Source organism: Dipodomys merriami, unplaced genomic scaffold (assembly GCF_024711535.1).
Source record: "Dipodomys merriami isolate MVZ:Mamm:240054 unplaced genomic scaffold, mDipMer1.0.p SCAF_7, whole genome shotgun sequence".
NCBI lineage: Eukaryota > Metazoa > Chordata > Mammalia > Rodentia > Heteromyidae > Dipodomys > Dipodomys merriami.
The window spans coordinates 26,689,883-26,708,343 of NW_027206290.1; the positions used below are offsets into that span (position 1 = coordinate 26,689,883).

Below are 18,461 nucleotides of genomic sequence, written 5' to 3' on the forward strand. Positions count from 1 at the left end.
GTAGGCATCTGTCACTATAGTGACCTGGAACACTATGATTAGGAGGATCATGGCTCCAAGCCAGCTCAGGCAGAAAGAAAACACTGGTCTCCTGGTGCATGTCTTTTATTTCAGCTACTAGTGAAGATTAGAAGGATTGTAATCCATGTTAGCCTGGCAAAAAAGAAAGATCCTATCTCAACAAATATCCAGAGGGCTGAAGGCATGACTTAAGCACTACAGTATCAGTGTAGCAAGCACAAATCCTATGTCTAAACCCCAAATCTGCAAAAGGAAAGAAAAGGAAAGGAAAAGGAAAGGAAAGAGAAGGAAAAGAAAAGAAGGAGGAAGGCAAGCAGGCAGATGGGCAGAAAGGCAGGAAGGAAGAGAGGGAGGGAGGGAAGGAGAGAGGGAGGAAGGAAGGAAGGAAGTTAGGAAGGAAGGAAGGAAGGAAGGAAGGAAAAAGGAAGGAAGGAAGGGAGGAAAAGAAACAAAGAAGAAATTTCGAATTTCATTTTGAACAAAATTTGCTTACTTGTTCAAAGATTAGATTAATCTGAATTTATAAATATACTACTTGTGGAATGCTGGAAATCAAATGCTACTTTTTGTGTAGCATTAAATTCTTAAAATAGATACTTGAATGTGACAGTACTTTGTCACTGTACAGTGAAGTTATCTCTCAATCTAAAATAGCTGGATAAAATGTAGTGCAAAATCAGTTTCCACAACACACTACAAATACTAAGATATTTAAAACATTATTCTAAAGAAATAGCCCTCCCAAAGCTGTTACATTAGTAAAAATACAAATAGGTTGATAGATAAATGAGCTAAAGAAATGTTTGTAAAATTTTACTATGCATTGTGTTCTGCAATAAAAGTGTGCATGTATAATTTTACAAAATATTATGCCTTACACTCTTAAAGATTAGTAAACATAAGTTTATCAACATATCCAATGAATGATAAAATAAGGCCACACACACAAAGATTAGTGTATGCAATGCTCAAAAGACTAAAAGGTGAAGAACAACTTAAAAATTGTAGTGGGTGAAGCACAGCAATAAATTCAGAACATAGTTCATGACTTGTTATACACTGAATTAAGGAACTGTGCACAGATAAGCCATGTTCAGATGCAAAATATGAAAACAAGCCCCAAGAAGCATACTGATAATGACGTGGCCTTGGGGATATTAAGGTTTCATAGCGTATTCTGTGTCACTAATGTTAAGGTTAATGAAATTCTCTGATTATGATCCCAAAGTTATCTTTATTCTCTGATAATGGCTACATTAGAATGTGCACTCATTCGTTTTTGAATCATGGACAGGAAAAGTGGTTGTATTTTCAATAGGGTGATAGATAACTAATAAGTGGGTATGTATTAGTGAACGGTGGGCAGATGCGATTCCTAATGCCTGGGACTAGTGTAGGAAAGAAAGCACAAACAACAATGTGGGGCTGGCAACCAGGCCACAGAGCCTTTCACTCCAATAACTGGGCAGTAAGTGCTGGGGTGCAGGGCTTTGCCGGCCCCGTGGTGGAATCAACTACATGGTTCATCCAATCACACATATCAAGCTTTTTCATTTGTGAACCTTTAGAAACTGTCCCATCAGAAAACATGAGAAAATGTTTTTTTTTTCATTTGTCCCATAATCTCTATATAATACCTATAATGATTTTCTCCTGAGGTAGGAGGTATAGAGGTGGGAAAAATGACTTCATTGAATAGCATGGAATTGCTTTATTTTGTAGCATGCTCACTTTAAAAACAAAATGTGTTTAGAGAAGTATTTGAATTAAAGCACCAGCATACAACAACTACTTATCTTTGGCTTTAATGTACAAATGAGATAATGCTTATCATAGATAGCTCTAGCTTATCTCTCTTCAATCTGTTGCAAACCTTTTGGACCTAGCATGTATGGTCCAGTGTGTCTCAAAGCTGTAAATATTAGAATTACCTGGGAATCTTTCAAAACATTTAAGCTGGTGTCGATAATGGCCTAAAATTAAAATCTCTTAAAGTGATTTTACCATAAATAATCTTTGTTCCATGTTATGTTTCTATGTAACATAAATGGACCTGGACACAAATACTTCTTAAAATACTACTTGAAAATATGTTTATATTTAATTTCAAAAAAGGATATTTACAGACCAAGTACAATAAAGACAGTTCTGCTTGGTACAAACAATAAATAGATCACAGCATTGGTTCTTTGATACTTTAGTCAGACTCAAATTCTCAATATTTAATGTGGAAGCTTTAACTCTGGCTGATCCCACATGAGAAGACAAGAAAAAGCCTGGGTAAAAATGGAAAGTGTGCCCATTTCATGAGTGTATTCTCAGGAGTTCATGGACATGTTTCCAATATCATACAACCCTACCATTTCCTGATGTCCGTGGTGAAAATCATTCTAAAGTGACACTACAGTATTATCCAGAAAAGAACGGGAGGAGTTCATTTTACCAACCTTCTCTCCTGCCTGACCAGAGGGACCAGGGTCTCCAGTTGGCCCCGCACGACCTTTGGGGCCTTCAGGACCATCTTCTCCTCTTGGGCCTAGTTGACCAACTTCTCCCTGAAATACAAAGTAATAACATTCTCCTCACTTAAAATGCATTCAGATGTTTTGATAGGCAGAGATTTCAGATGATCAATAATGTATTCTTGGAGTCTTACGTTTTTATATACGTTTCATATGTGACCAAAAGAGGTTTGGAAATATTTGGCTTCATAAACCATTTTGTTACTGAATAAGAAACAAGGTATCTTCTGATGCTGAAAACTAATAGAATCCTGATGTTACCACATATAAGATGAATTTGCTTACTAAATTGTTGTGGGATCCAGAAAAAAAAGATGTAGGGGAAAAAAAGGAGAAAAAAATGACAGGAGGAAAAGGAATAGGAGGAAGCAAAAAGGAAGAATACAAAAGAAAAAAAGGAAGAAAGAAGATGAAAGATGATAAGGCAATTTGTTGAAAACCATTGTTTATAACACACAAAAATCATTAATTTGGACATGCTGTTTATATTTTATGTATTAAGAACTGTTGAGAACGTTATTTTTCCCAACTGGACAAACTTTCTATACATTTAGGGAAATAAAGCTATCTCACAGTATGGCTCTTACAACAGTTGTGTTGTACGATTATGAAAGTTATTGAATAAATCTTCCCAAGAAAGCATTTAATTGGCTTTTGTTTGCTTTCTAAAACTCCTTACCAGATATACTTTATTTTTCAACTCTGAAATTGCAGACCACCATAACAATGAATAAACATGAAAGTTGCTGGCTTATTGTTTTGAGGAAGCATGGTTCACTATGCATGAAATTTAGGGGAAAATAAAAAAACTACCCAATCACTTATTTGAATTAAGCTGATCATTATTTTAAAACCACATATGAAGAATAATATCCAATAATATATGATAAATATGATATGGTAGAGTTTTGTCTGCATTAGAAATAATATTCATGAGGACCTCAGTTGAAATCCCAGTAATCCCCAAAGCAATATATATTTAATACATCTAAGCTTCTGAGATACATAGCTAAACCAAGTCTACCTAAACCATGTTCAAAATATTTACAGTTGGGGGAAAAGTATCCAACAAAAAGTCTATTCTATAAGCGTTGACTATGTAAGTTACCAAATGAGAGTTACTAAAAACGAGAAACAAAATGATTATGTGAATTCACTATCATGAAGTTAAAATAATGTTGGAGTCAAAATCAAGTCAGAGATTATTTTTATAAACATAGGAAGTATTTGTAAAGACATAAGGACTTTGCTTTACAGATTTTTGGATTTACAGAAATAGTGGAAGAGCATTAGGTCCTTGGATTTTTGAATTTCCAGGATAGGAACACAAGGTGAGCTAGTATACGTCAAAGCTGAGCAGCAACTCAGAATATGGATCTCATTCACCGTGTGATCCTGAGGTGAACCAGTCATTCCCTACAATGAATTACTGTCGCTAAAGTACATGTTTAAAATTATTTGTGTGTGTGTGTGTGTGTGTGTGTGTGTGTGTGTGTGAGTGTGCGTGTGTGTGTGTGTGTATGGCAGGGAGGTGCTGATGCTGGGCCTTGAACTCAGGACTTCACATTTCCTCTGGGCTTTCTCTGCCTAACACACTGGTGTTCTATCACTTGATCCACAGCTCTACTGCTAGTTTTTGACTGGTCACGTGGAGATTAGAGTCTCACAGTCTTTTTTGCCAAGTTGACATCAAACTGTGATCCTCACATCTTAGCTTCCTGAGTGGCTAAACATGAGCCATAATAGTCCAGCTTTTAAATGCATATTTAACTTACAATATTTCCAATACAATGGATCTATGGGGCCATTACTTTATTGAAAGTAGAGAAGGATCTGTATAAAGACTTCTGTGTACAGACGTGACCTATAAAAAAGTTTGCAACATAACTTCTAGAAAACCATTAAAATGGGCTGGGAAGGTGGCTCAGTGGTAGAGCGCTTGCCTTGCATGCCTGAGGCCCTGGGTTCAATTCCTCAGCACCACATAAGCAAAAAGAAAAAAGCCAGAGGTGGCGCCTGTGGCTCAAGTGGTAGAGTGCTAGCCTTGAGCTGAAGACCTGAGGGACAGCGCCCAGGCCCAAAGTTTCAAAAATCGTAATCACTAATCTATACATAAAACCTTAAATGAGCAAATTCTTTGGTATTATGAACATTTTATAGAACCAGAGCTGGCTGTACTCAAAATAAGAAAAGATTATGCAAATATAAAGTTTTAGATATCAGTGCAGATTTTCTTGTTACTCACTCTGTCACCTTTGAGACCCATGTCACCTTTGAATCCTGGAAAGCCATCTTCACCCTAAAAACAACAAGCAACAAACAGTGAATAAACAAGAGTTTAACTCATCATTTGGTAGAATCTATATTACATATGGCTATGTAAGATAAATAGATATGTAAGATATTAGGGGAAAGTTGTTTTAAGTCATAGGAAGCCCAGTAGAAAACCTGCTTCCTTCTTTTCCATTTCTGTTCCCTTCCTTTTATCGCCAGATTCTTTCCATGACCCTATACTATTGCTGTAAACTATGGAACTATTCACAAGTATGGCTGTGATGGCTTCTCTATCTCAAGGAAAAAATTATCTTTCTCTCATAATAACATTTATCTGATGCTACTTAAATAAAAAATAGTAAATACTTAAAATAACTTTAAAATCAATTTAGTGGATTATGAAACCTTAGCTGAGAAAATATTTTAATCATTAATTTATACTTCTGTTTATTTTTTAATTATTCTTTTGTAATTTACTTTTTAGATGAACCTTCTAGTTCACCTCATACTCCATAGTCTCATCTCTTCTCAAGTGAGAACTATGCAATTAAATTATTTTCTAGAGAGCGATTGTTCCTTGTGAAATCATTTGTCCAGCAACAATGCTGGAAACAGGTATCTACTTGCAAAGAAGACCAAAAATATTTATAGTATTTCTATAAACAGCTATACTTTAACAATAGGTATTTATAGAGATGGAATTCCCACTGAAGTCGAAAAGCTTCAGGATCAACATTATTATTTTTTATTTTATTATTATTATATTATTATTTATTTTTTAATTTCAAGAAAATACTAAATTCCTAAAGAATAATAAGTTGCATTTGGATAATATTAAGTGAGCATGAGCATTATTGTATTTTAATAATTTGGCTTTACCAATGACAACAAAACAGTAAAGCATCAGCTCTAATTGTGGTACCAGGGAGGCAGAATGAGGATATAAGCTATTAGCACAATGATGATGGTGGTGGTGGTTAGGCAAGAAGTGAATCAGAGAAGTTTTGAAGGAGGATTGGTATTTTGCTTCCTTGAATGAAATGGATACTACATGGAGAATTTGAGGACAAAACTTTGGAGGTTGGTTATAAAAACAAAACGAGGCAGGACAGACATACATGCATCTCCATATTTATATATTTCCCAAAGTAACTCCAAATCTCAAAAGCTGATGAAGTCAGCTTTACTTTAAAAGTCCTCAATACTTCCAAACTGCCCAAATATGATGTATGCCTTTTATGTGTTTTATGCTTTTATGTTTTTTATGCTTTTTCAGCCATTATGTCTGGAATTCCCCCTCCTTCCTCACATAAGTCTGGGGATTGACTTCTAGGAAAAACATAGAATTACTTGCATTTCCTTCACAACACACTTGAAAGTCCTGTCTCTTCTCTGCATATCTGGTGACTTTTTACTTTTCATTCTTCAAGTCTCAGCTTCTGTTTATTTCTGGGAAGGATTTTCCTGATCTTAAGTTTTTTCCTCCTAAAACTGACCTGTCCATTATGTCTGCCCCAGATACCTACTCATTATTGCAAAAGTATGCCTTCTGGCACTTATTAGAGAGCAGGGTACTTTTGTTTCCATACAAAAAGATTAAAACCAAGAATCATAAACAACTTGGTGGCTAATACTCTCCTGACCTTCAAAACCATGATGCTTAGTAAACACTCCATAAATATCTGGAAAACATACAGTGATGTTAACTTTCACCTACCTCTGCCTAGTTTTCATGTACTTCCCTCCTCATAACTCTTTCACTTTGTATGTAACATAGTGATGCATGACTTCTTTTTCCTCCAGTTGACTTACTTAGAAGACGTTTAACTTTATATGTTACAGTACATTTTGAATTTGGTGGACTTGGGTATAGAATAAAGAAGAAATATTCCTCTGTCCAAACACTAGCATAGCCATTCATGAGGCGACCCATATGATTTATAAAAGTTTAAGTTAGCCTGGGAACAAGACTAACACAAACCTTTGCTTCTGTCCTACAATGTAACCTTCACTCTAGGATACAAAGAGTTACTTTTTTTAAGGTTTGTAGAATACAGGTTACAAAACTAAACTTTTATTGTCTGCTACGTAATATTCAGTCTATTTCAGAAAGAAAATATAAGTTGAATAAGTTGCGATTTTATATACCAGAAAAAGAAGGAATGAAAAATGGCCTAACAATGATAAGTGTACCTTTTCGCCTTTAGATCCCTTGAGACCTCTAACGCCATCCGCTCCCTATGGAAGAAATAAGAAGTATTAAGTGTCTAGGCATGCCATGGTGAAATTGAAGAAGGGAAAAACAGCTGAATATTTACCTTCACTCCTCGGGGACCAGGGTAGCCAATAGGACCTTGGGGACCAGGAGGGCCCTGCAAAGAATTCATTGTAATTTAGATATACAGCACATTGACAAGATACTCACACAAATACTATCATGTTAATCCCATATGGTATATTTGTTCCTAATATTCACATTTGGCAATATGTCTTGGTTAGCTTATCATTTGTTGTGGTAGCCAGCTATGATCGACAAAGATGAGAAAGGTGAAGGCGTCTTTGAAGGGTGTAGGACTGGTAATAGGCAGCTGCTCATTGTGAGGGACAGATGTAATTCTTCCCTTGGAAGAGGTTAATGCTGTGCTCACCAGAACTAGGAAAGCAGGCAACTGGAGAAAAGCCCTCAGTCTCCTCTGGCTTCATCATTTGATCTCACACATTGCACTTACTTTATGAAAATGGACATTTTGTGGTGCAGCACAGAGGGCCTCCACAGAGACTACACTGTGGGATCACTTTCCAAAGTATAAGCTGGTTAAACCTCTCTTCCTCATATAGTACCTAGCATGCAACATTTTGTTATATCATAGTAGAAAATATATCCATACAGTAACAGAACTAATTCATTTGAGTGACAGAAATATCATTCTAATGAATCATTTAAACAATTCATATTTAGAAACATTAATAACATTTAGATAATGTTTGGGGGAAATTTTTCATTGTGTCTACTGTCTACTATAGATAAATTAAACAACCAAATCAATATTTTCTAATACAGAGTTTATATGTTTGTAGAATTCTCATCATTAAAAACACAGTCAACAATAAACAGTTCCCATAATTGACTCCATTGTCTAGTAGGTCTAAAAGAAATAAAGCATAACTTAGCATAACTTAAATACACAAAGCATAGCAATACTTCTGTAGTAATAAGAAGAATCTCAGTGCTGTGCTTATAATACTAATGTATCTAAACAAAAATGATCGTGACACTACTACTATAACCCAAAATAATTCTAATAATTTTTATTTTGATGTCCCATTGAGAAATTTTGATAATTATTGCTTTTAAAATTAATATCCTCTTCCTTAAATGTGACAAAAAGTAATCCATAGATATAAAATGGGGGTTACATAAACAATTTAATGATATTCAGTAATTATTATTCAATCTCATTATTACAATTATGATTACAAACTACACATATGCCACATATGCTGAACATAAGCATTGAGTATGAGATGAATTTTTATAAAATGTAAAGTATACTCTATTTTGTAAATTTATTAACACAAAATTAAAATTACACAAGACACACTTTTATATTATTTGAAAAATGACCAAGACCTGGTTCATATGAAAACTATAGAAAAAACCATTTAATAAAATAAACAGGATTCACAAAGAGTGACAATATTTGCTGGTACTCATTTCCTAATATTCACATTCCTTGAACAAGAAAGAAAGCATATGATGGAGAATAAATCCAGACATCCCTTACTTGGAAACAAGTTGACAGTCATTGAAATGAATACTTTATAACCTACCAGAGCTCCCTTTTCCCCAGACTGGCCTTCTTTTCCTGGATGACCCTGTATTTAGCAAAGATATATACATTGATAAAAATACAATGATAATGACAGTAGCTATTAGTATGAATTTCTTCCTCTGATTTTTATTCAAATCTATTGAGGTCATTGTTTAAACCTTTTCAGAAAATATTTTTAAAAATTGCTTCAGAGTTTCCAGCTCAAAATAATATTGGAAATTATTATATTTAGAAAGAAATACAATAAGTCCAGATTTGGTTGGTATCTATTGCATTCAATAGGCGATGTTTTTTAGAGAGTTTGGATAAAAAGCACTTTCAAGTAAGATAATATGCATTCTTCATTTTCAATTCAATTATATTTCAGAAACATATGCAAAGTATTTTAATATGACATAGTTTGCATATCAGGGAGAGCATGCATATCTTCAAAAGCAAGAAGCAGCATTTGGATGAGAAATGTAAACACATAGCAAGATCTAAAATACTGATAGCTTTAATAACTTCATTCCTGAGGTAGCATCAGTAAATCTACATAACTGCATTACAATTACACTCAATACACTGAAGGAGGATGAGGAATTTTGTATTGTGACTCTCATAAATCTGACTACATAGAGTGAAGAGGGAAAAATGCACAACTAACAATTCTTTCAAAAACAAGGGCAAATGTTTGCATGATTGACTTCCGTGTGTGGGAAAAGGACAGATGCAGCTAAGTCTCACATTCTGAAATACTTTTATGAAATTCATGTGACATATTTTATGAACCTGTACAGTTTCACCCAGGCCTAGCAAACAACAGAAAGGGAAGAGAGGATGAATAGATAAGTTAGTGAAAATACATAGAAAGAGAAAGGCATGGGTATCGAACACATGTTGAGAAAACTGTGAATGGGAACTAAACTGTGATTCCTTGTAATTCATGAGTCATGAGGAAAAGAAAAATCAACAGGCTTCTGGAAGGTTCTATTGTGCCACACGAGGATAAGTTCATTTAAAAGTCATTGTAGTGGCCTTACTAAAATTTTAGCAATACAGATAGTATTTTAGGGAGATCAAGTTTGAGAAACTGTTACAATCTACTTCGTGACTATCTACATATAATCATTACTAAAACATACAAGAAATCTACTTTTGGAGACTCCAGATGAATATTCTCATGACCAGATAATCATTACTCACAGGAGGCCCATCAGCACCAGGAAGTCCAGCAAGTCCTGGTTTTCCTTGTGGTCCCTAATCAGATAGAAAAGGAGAATACTTTTATCTTTACAAAGAAAACAACAAAGAGCTTCACATTATTCTTAGGAATATATTACTATATATACTATTAAAAACATACTTAACTTGAGATAGTGGCTTTTATTTGAAAGTGATATATACATTATGTTTTAACAATTTATGTGTAAAGAAAGGCAATTGATGGAATTAAAAATAAACAATAAAATAAACCAGAAATCCATAGACTTGGAGTACATAGAGTTTAACACTGAATATGTAATAAGTTAATTAGAAACAATGTTAATATACACCAATTCAGATACAGCCATGAACTGTGTACTCATGTTTCAGGAAAAGATGGACAACATATACAACTATGGGTCCGTGGGAGAATTCCTATCCCTTAGTGAAATCACAGCCATTAAATTCAATGGGATAACCAATTACCCAGGTATTTATGGTTATCTTTTACAAACAAACCATGTTTCCAGTTGTATAATAGTGCTGAATATATACTATGTATAATATAATTTTAGAGAAAGCTAATAACTATTCATTTGTATATTTACTGTACTATAATTTTTATAAATCCACAGTACAATTGTACTTATTGAAAAGTTTGCTGTGAAATACTGTGCCATATTATGCTGGCAGCAACTTCACACATATCCATTTACTACATCTGTGTGTGTGTGTGTGTGTGTGTGTGTGTGTGTGTGTGTGTGTGTGTGTGTGTGCGCGCGCGCGCGCGTGTGTGTGTGTGTGTGTGTGTTTGTGTACTAGTACTTGAGCTTGAGCTCAGAGTCTTGTGCTCTCACTCTGTGTTACTGGCTCATGGCTACCATTTGAGCCATACTTCCAATTCAGCATTTTCCTAGTTAGTTAAAGACTTTTCTGCTTGGACTGGCACACAACCATGATCAGATCTCAGCATCCTGAGTAATTAAGATTAAAGGTGTGAGAAAGTAGCATTAGGATACCAGATATCATGATTGAAATAAGAGGCTACAGAAGTAGTTGAACAATGTCTTCTTTTTTTGGGGGGGGGGTCTGGTCATGGGGCCTGAACTCTGGGCCTGGGCGCTGTCCCTCGGCTCTTCAGCTCAAGGCTAGCCCTCTACCACTTGAGCCATAGCGCCACTTCCAGCTTTTTCCTTTTTGCTTATGTGGTGCTGGGGAATCCAACCCAGCGCCTCAGGCATGCAAGGCAAGCGCTCTACCACTGAGCCACCTTCCCAGCCCCAACAATGTCTTCTTTGTGTGATATTCATATAATGACAAATGGCTGAATGCATCCTTTGTTAAGGAACGTGTGATTATAATTCCATGGTAATAGAAATTCCAGTTGAAATTCCAGTTATCAAATTCCAGGTATTATTAAATTAATAGAAATTTCAGTAATTATTAATTTTTAGATAGTAATTAATTATATAAAAATATTTTGTAATAGTTACTCGTAGAATTCATTAATATATGCATTTATGTAAATTAGCATGATGTAATATGTAAATAACAAATAATAAAAAGTATTCATCATATTACCACCTTCTTAACCACAGAGAGTTTTGAGTGTCATTATATCTTACTAAGTTTGGAACATGGTAAGAACTCCTATTGAAAGACGAATACCCTCCCTTCATAGAAAAGTAGCTGTTTTGCTGACATTATTAATGTTATTTAGTTCTAGTCATTATTATTTACTGGCCAATTAATTATCCATGACTGAGAAATAATGGAAAAGGCAGAGAGCATAGTTTAGAGTTTTTCCTTTCTCAGAGAGGATTCAGAATTAGTAATGTATGCATGTATACTGCCATGCTTCCAAGTTGTAGAGAGGAGCACTAATTAAGTCACTACAGAGCACATAAATTAAAAGTAAACTTCAAATTGGAGAGTTAGATTTAACTGCCTCTCATTCAAAGGACTTCAGTTTTCCATCTCCTTCATCAGTCTGCAAATTCATACTCAAGTCAAGTAATTCAACATTGGGTGATTAATAATTATTGCCCAACACTAAGTTGTTCATGGCAGAATTTTGTTTATCATGGAAATTAACTTTCACTTTCAAGACAGTGGTCTTGTGTCTTCAAAACAAAATGATACTCAAATACAGGACTAGCTGTGGAATTCTTGTATGACATTGACTTGGTGACCGAAAAATACTAAATGGATTTTTTTGTGTTGTTCTATATTTGAGGGTCATCTAGAAACATTAAAACTCTTGTACGATGATTTCTCAAAAAAACTGAAATCAATCTATCTCTTGGAGAATGAGTTTTATGACAGCAGACTGTTTTTGTCTGCTTTGAATCCCATGAAAGAACATCATCAATATGTGACAGAGTCCCAGTCTGAATGATTCCAGACCTACACCCTTGTCTCCTTTTAACAGGCATTTATTTTGTGTCTTGAAGTTTCACCCTAAACTCATACAGTGACCATTTATTGGGCAAAAAGCACACTAATATATGAAGGATATGAGTTCTGAAACATATATCACAGGATGTATCCACTACTTATCCCAATAATGTATGAAAAAAATATAGTTGACATATCCAGCTTACATCATTGACTTAATCTTTATGAGATATCTTATCATACATAAAATAGAATTCAAGCTGTAATAATGTCCAAACATACAAACATTTTAAGCTTGACATATATGATATTGATCATATTATATTTAAATGTTATGTAACACTAAAAAGCAGTTAAAATACCTTTACCAATTTTTGAAAAACAAAATTTGACTCAGAATAAATAAATCAAAATATATGATAAGAAAAAATAACATTTATTTTTAATATAGATTTAATGAGAATAAAATATTTTCTCTCATATTTTTGAGCTCCTATTCTTTCTGATTGAATAAGATTGCTTTGAATTCACAAGCTGAAAATATTAAGTCAGAAGCAGCATCTATGCAACACAACACTCTTGCTGACATGAGACATTCATGAATTAAACCCTGTATTTCACTAGTGGCCAGGGAAGGAAATTCACATATATCAATGTTCCCTAAAAGCAGATCTTCCTTTATCTGCAACCTGGGATTTAAACTCAGAAACTAGGCACTCTCCCTAATTTATTTTTTTTTCTTTTTGCATAAGATGAACAGTCTACCACTTAACCTATAGTTCCACTTATGGATTTTTAATAGTTTATTGGATATAAGAGTCTCATTGACTTTTTTCCTAGGTTGGCCTTGAACAATGATCCACAGATCTTAGCATCCTGAATAGCTGGGATTATAGGTGTGAGACACCAAGTACCTGGCTAGCAAATTCTTCTTTATACTTAAGTATACATGAGAAAAATCACAGTACAAAATTTGAGTTAAGTGTTTTATGTTCAATTTTATACTGAATATAATATAAATATGAGTACCTATGCTCGTGAGCTACAATTGACTCTAAATAATACTGCTGGCCTAAAGTACATATGTATGGTACATGTATTATATTAAGTCTATATTCAAAAGTAAATTTAAGTAAGCAGCTCACTGTCAAAGCATGTGCCTAAAAGGTTAAAATCATATTTAGAAACTAAGATCTACAATTATTAGAACATACTCCAATAACATATCTCAATTGCAATGATACAGAAACCATTTGCCCCAAAAAAGTTATTCAAAGACCAATTCAATAAATCTTTTAACTCCATAAAATAATATGTAGCCTAATTAGAATATTATTCGCAGTCTAAATAGAAAGTGTAAGAGAAAAGTTATAGAAATGACCATGACAAGCCAGGTGCTGGTAGCTCACACCTATAATCCTAGCTATTCAGGAGGCTGAGATGTGAGGATCACAGTTCAAAGCCAGCTCTGGCAGGAAAGTCCAAGAGACTTATCTCCAATAAACAACCAGAAAACCAGAAGTGGTGATGTGGCTCAAGTGGTAAAGTACTCACTTGCCTTTAGCTGAAGAGCTGAGGGACAGCTCCAGGCCCAGAGTTCAAGCCCCATGACTGACCAAAAAAAAAAAAGAAAAAGAAAAAGAAGAAGAAGAAAGAAAGAAAGAAAGAGAGAGAGAGAGAGAGAGAGAGAGAGAGAGAGAGAGAGAGAGAGAGAGAGAGAAAGAAAGAAAGAAATGGCTATGACAAAGATACTCAAGATCACTAGAGATAAGGGAAATGCAAATTGAAAACACAGTGCAATCCTAGTTTACACTGAAAGAATTATCTACACTAAGAAGTATTAATGGGGACAAGAAGAAACTACTGTATTGCTGGTGAAAAAAGGACAACAATAGTGTAACCACTTAGGAAAACAATGTATATGTTTCTCAAAATGTTAAACATGAATTTTCTCTATAACTAGCACTTCTAAGTACTCATCAAAAGAAATAAAATATGGCTATGAAAATACTTGCATGCAAATATTCACGGAAGTGCCATTTTCTGATTAATGGCTAAAAAGTATAAGGTACCTGTCTGGTATAACTGCTGAGCAAGTGAAAAGAGCTTTGAATGTGGTATATTTAAGCTAATAGGAAGCATTAAACATCAATAGATACTCCAAAGTGGGTAAACATAAAAAAATTATATCAAAAAGAAGGTTGTAAACATCCTGTTATATTTAATCATTGATTAAATTCATTGATTAAATCCACACCTATATTCACAGGAAATATGCAGAAATAATATATACAGACTGACTGCAAATTAGTTGTTGTCTTACTCTAGGGCATGTAAACAGCAAATGGAAGCACGGATTCCTTCTTTCTAAAGTTATGTAAATATTGCAAAATTTTATATGGTGAGAGGACTAGAAATACAGTGAAAATAATTTAAGAGAAGTGAAATCTTGTGGTTAATCAAGTATACTTCAACAAGGAGTTAGCTGAGCACCAGTGGCTCACACCTGTAATCCTAGCTACTCAGAAGGATGCTATCTGAGGATCGCAGTTCAAAGCAAGCCCAGGCAGGAAAGTCCGAGAGATTCTTATCTCCAATAAACCACTCAGAAAACCAGAAGTGGAGCACTGGTTCAAATGTTAGAGCACTAGCCTTGAGCTGAAGAGCTGAGGGACAGCGCTCAGGCACAGAGTTCAAGCCCCATGGATGACAAAAACAAAACAAACAACAACAAAAAAAACAAGGAGTTAAAAATAGAAAAAAATAAAACAAAATAAGATGGTATGCTCATAGATAGCAACAAAAGCAAGAAAAAATAGCATTAGAGAAAGATGGGTACCAACTCTGTTTTAAAACCTAGACAATAAATGCTAGTCCTGAAATATAGAATAGAACTCTGAGAAAAAGACATCTCTCTAATTAGAGAAGTGTTCTTTTAATCCACATTATATTGCTAATAAGTACATCATCTGTCATTTATACATAAGACATGATGACAATGAGAACTTCACAATTTCACCTCAATCAGATTTTAGAATAAATTATTTGTTGTAAGTGAACATAGTCACGTTTTTTTAACAAAGGGGGAAATAGGGGTAAACAAAATATCCATTCATACCAATTAATTTCTAAAATTAGTAGTCCTGAACATGTTACATTTGAAAGATTGCTGTGTTAACCCTTCAAAATTTTATCATTTGCAGGTTAAAGACATATGAATGAATTTTATCTACACCATATTCTCCTTAACTTCAGATTGATGTTTTATGTGTCCTGCTATTTCGATATCTTAACAAGGACAGATGACACCTGTCTGAGGCAAGTTGTCCTTATTTGTCCTCCAGTCATTATGATAATAATAAAGTAACTTACTTTTTCACCAGGAGGACCAATTGGACCTTGAGGACCAGGAAGACCCTGTTTTAACAGAATTTATTTAATGTTAGGAATCACATGACAAGAATATATTGTTAAGTTAATTGTTACACTGCTACTGAACATGAAAAGATTTGTAAGTATGTGAGGATTCTGACTCAGAAATACACACACACACACACAGACCCACAAACACACACCCACACCCACATCCATTGCTCTTTCCGGAGACTGTAGAATACCATGCATGTTACAGAAGCTACTCTATTTTGCAAAGGGACTGTAATGTGATTCTAGTCAAAGCCCTCTACAAGTGTGTCTATTCATCAAAGCATCTTGAATGACTCATTTTTCTCTTGGAAGAATGATAGGGGTGGGGAGGGGTCCCTCTGAAAGTTGACTAAATTAAAGAAGAAGACGAAAAAAGAAGGAATACAAAGTATCTTCCTTTATCCACAGTTGAAATAGTTTTTAGTCCTCCCCAGAAGCATTTGCAATTGTGCATTCTCCTGGAAACGATGCTTCTTCCCTCACCCACCCATTGGAACTTACTTGAGGTCCTGGATTTCCTTGCTGGCCAGGAGGTCCTGGCTCTCCTTGGGGACCCTGCCATAGGAAAAATAGTGTTTATTCAGGTTTAATGTATTTTTTTTCCTTGTTAGCTGAAAAGTAACCTCCCAGACCAGATTTTGCTCAAGAGAATCTGGAAAATATTGCAAAAGATGAAGGCTAGCAGTAGCTACTATATTTAACAAAATAGAATCAGGAAAGTGTTTTTTTTTCTTTTACATTTAGCAACAAAACTATTTAGTTCTGAGATAGTTGAGATATTTATTTAAGGGTGCTTGCTACATACCATGTTACCTTTGGGTCCTGGGGGGCCATCTATGCCTGCAATACCCTGCAAAGAAGAAAACAATACACAGGGATGTTTAAAATTTTTACATCCAAAACGGCAAATGAAAAGGCTACTCTAATACCAGCCACTCACTAGCCTAAGGTGACTAAATCATATTTTCAGGATTATAGGAATTAATGATTTAGGATTGCATAAAAATGAGGTCTATATTCTATTCATGTCTACATTACAAGTGATCTAGCATTGTTTTCCATTGTATGCTGGACATTTATCATGAAAACTGTAAGACAGAAATACTAAAGGAAAGAAAAACACAAAAGAGAGGGAGAGAGAGGACAGGTTAGTCAGAGAGACAAATTCTTAGCACTTAGAAGAATGAGAAAGTTAACTCTTGGCCTTGTGCTAAGAGAGACACAATGGTCTCTCAGAAAACAGTTTGGCCATTAATTTCCTCTTAGAATACCAGATTCTTTCCAGCCATACATACAGGTTGCCCTGTAGGGCCTGGGGTTCCTCGTGGTCCCAGCAAACCTCGTGGGCCCTAAGAGGGAAAAGAAAAGAAAATGTTCTCAAAACAATGCCTCTCGCATTGCAAAACCATCTCATGTAACATTTAGAAGAAAAGTGTTTGCTCATCTTCTCTTAATATACTGAAAAGAATGTTTAAAATACCGTTTTGGGGTGTTTTTTTTTCAAAAACATGAATACATAGTGTTTCTCCTGACCCAAAAGCCAAGATAAATAACATGAAGTCTTTAGTGCAGAAATTCAGATTTTGTACATTTACATACAAATCACCTGGGAATTTTTTTAAATAAAATAGTTTAATGCTTAAAGTAAGGCACTTTGTATTATTTTCTGATCTGAAGGGCAAGCTGAAGCTTATTATGCAATTTGATGGACTGTACAATAATAAGTGGGTCCTGCTTTTCATTTATTTTCCATCTAGGTAAATCCCCTCTTGAGAGGATGCTCATTGAAGAACAGAAACAAGCACCTGGATGCTTACATATTAAGATTAGAAAAACCAGTTTCTTGGTAGATAATTTCTTAGATTGTTTCTCTTTAATCGCTTTAATCTCCTCCTCTTCTCTCCATCGATTCACCTGTCTCCCGTAACTGGCAGACAATAGTGTAACTGATCATCTCTCTCACAGAGCAAATTATGACTGAAATTCAGAAGTCCTTTTGTTGACTAGTTTTGGTTGTTGCTGTTGTCCCCTCGCTCTGAGTAAATATTCCTGGATCAGGTTTTTGTGTATTTGTTTTTTCCTTTACTAATAGATGGTGGATTAAAAAGATATAATCTTAATATCTAGCATTTACTACATTGCTCATTCTTTCACTACTTCTGGTCCTAAGATTAATGTATTCAAATTTATTCAAATACTTCGTGGTGTTGATGATGAAAAGAAATAAAGCAAATAAGAACAAAAACTAGACCGTGGTTTCCATTGCAAAATGTTACAGTCCTCATTTTTTTCTTACGTATCTAATATTTTCTTATTTAACAAAAGAAGCCTATACAGGTTACTCTTTCTTTTGTTTCTTTTTTTTTTTTTCTGTGCTGGTCCTGGGACTTGATCCCAGGACCTCATGGCTGTCCTGAGTTTTGTGCTCAAAGCTAGTGTTCTATCTTTTGAGCCACAGCTCTACTTTCATGGTGCTTAACTGGAAATAAGAGTCTCACTGACTTTTCTGCCCAAGCTGGCTTTGAACCGTGATCCTCAAATCTCCATCTCCTGAGTAGCTGATATTACAGACAGGAGTCACTAGCACCTGGAAGTTATTCTATTTTTCACATGACAGTTAATTTAGTTTATCATTGCTTTTCTGTATGTAAGCTCAGTCACAAGTTCCCCCCAAACAGGAATGTTATTATTTAAAAAGAAAGATAAAAAATGCTTACAGCTTCACCTGGAAGACCACGTGGCCCTATTTCTCCATCTTCTCCCTGTCACCAAGCAGATGCGAGGGCAGTACAATTAGGTATCA

At 34.8% G+C, this 18,461-nt stretch overlaps 1 protein-coding gene across 1 annotated transcript in view; it reads right to left on the reverse strand.

Annotated features, from left to right (window-relative positions):
- Col11a1 (collagen type XI alpha 1 chain) overlaps positions 1-18,461 on the reverse strand; it is a 171,228-nt gene that overhangs the window by 78,932 nt on the left and 73,835 nt on the right. The window contains exons 20-30 of the mRNA XM_070007851.1: positions 18,376-18,420; positions 16,954-17,007; positions 16,464-16,508; positions 16,160-16,213; positions 15,605-15,649; positions 9,836-9,889; positions 8,649-8,693; positions 7,136-7,189; positions 7,011-7,055; positions 4,789-4,842; positions 2,469-2,576 (exon numbers count right to left, since the gene is read on the reverse strand). Coding sequence (XP_069863952.1) covers positions 2,469-2,576; positions 4,789-4,842; positions 7,011-7,055; positions 7,136-7,189; positions 8,649-8,693; positions 9,836-9,889; positions 15,605-15,649; positions 16,160-16,213; positions 16,464-16,508; positions 16,954-17,007; positions 18,376-18,420 — 603 coding nt within the window. The remainder of the gene's footprint in view (positions 1-2,468; positions 2,577-4,788; positions 4,843-7,010; positions 7,056-7,135; positions 7,190-8,648; positions 8,694-9,835; positions 9,890-15,604; positions 15,650-16,159; positions 16,214-16,463; positions 16,509-16,953; positions 17,008-18,375; positions 18,421-18,461) is intronic.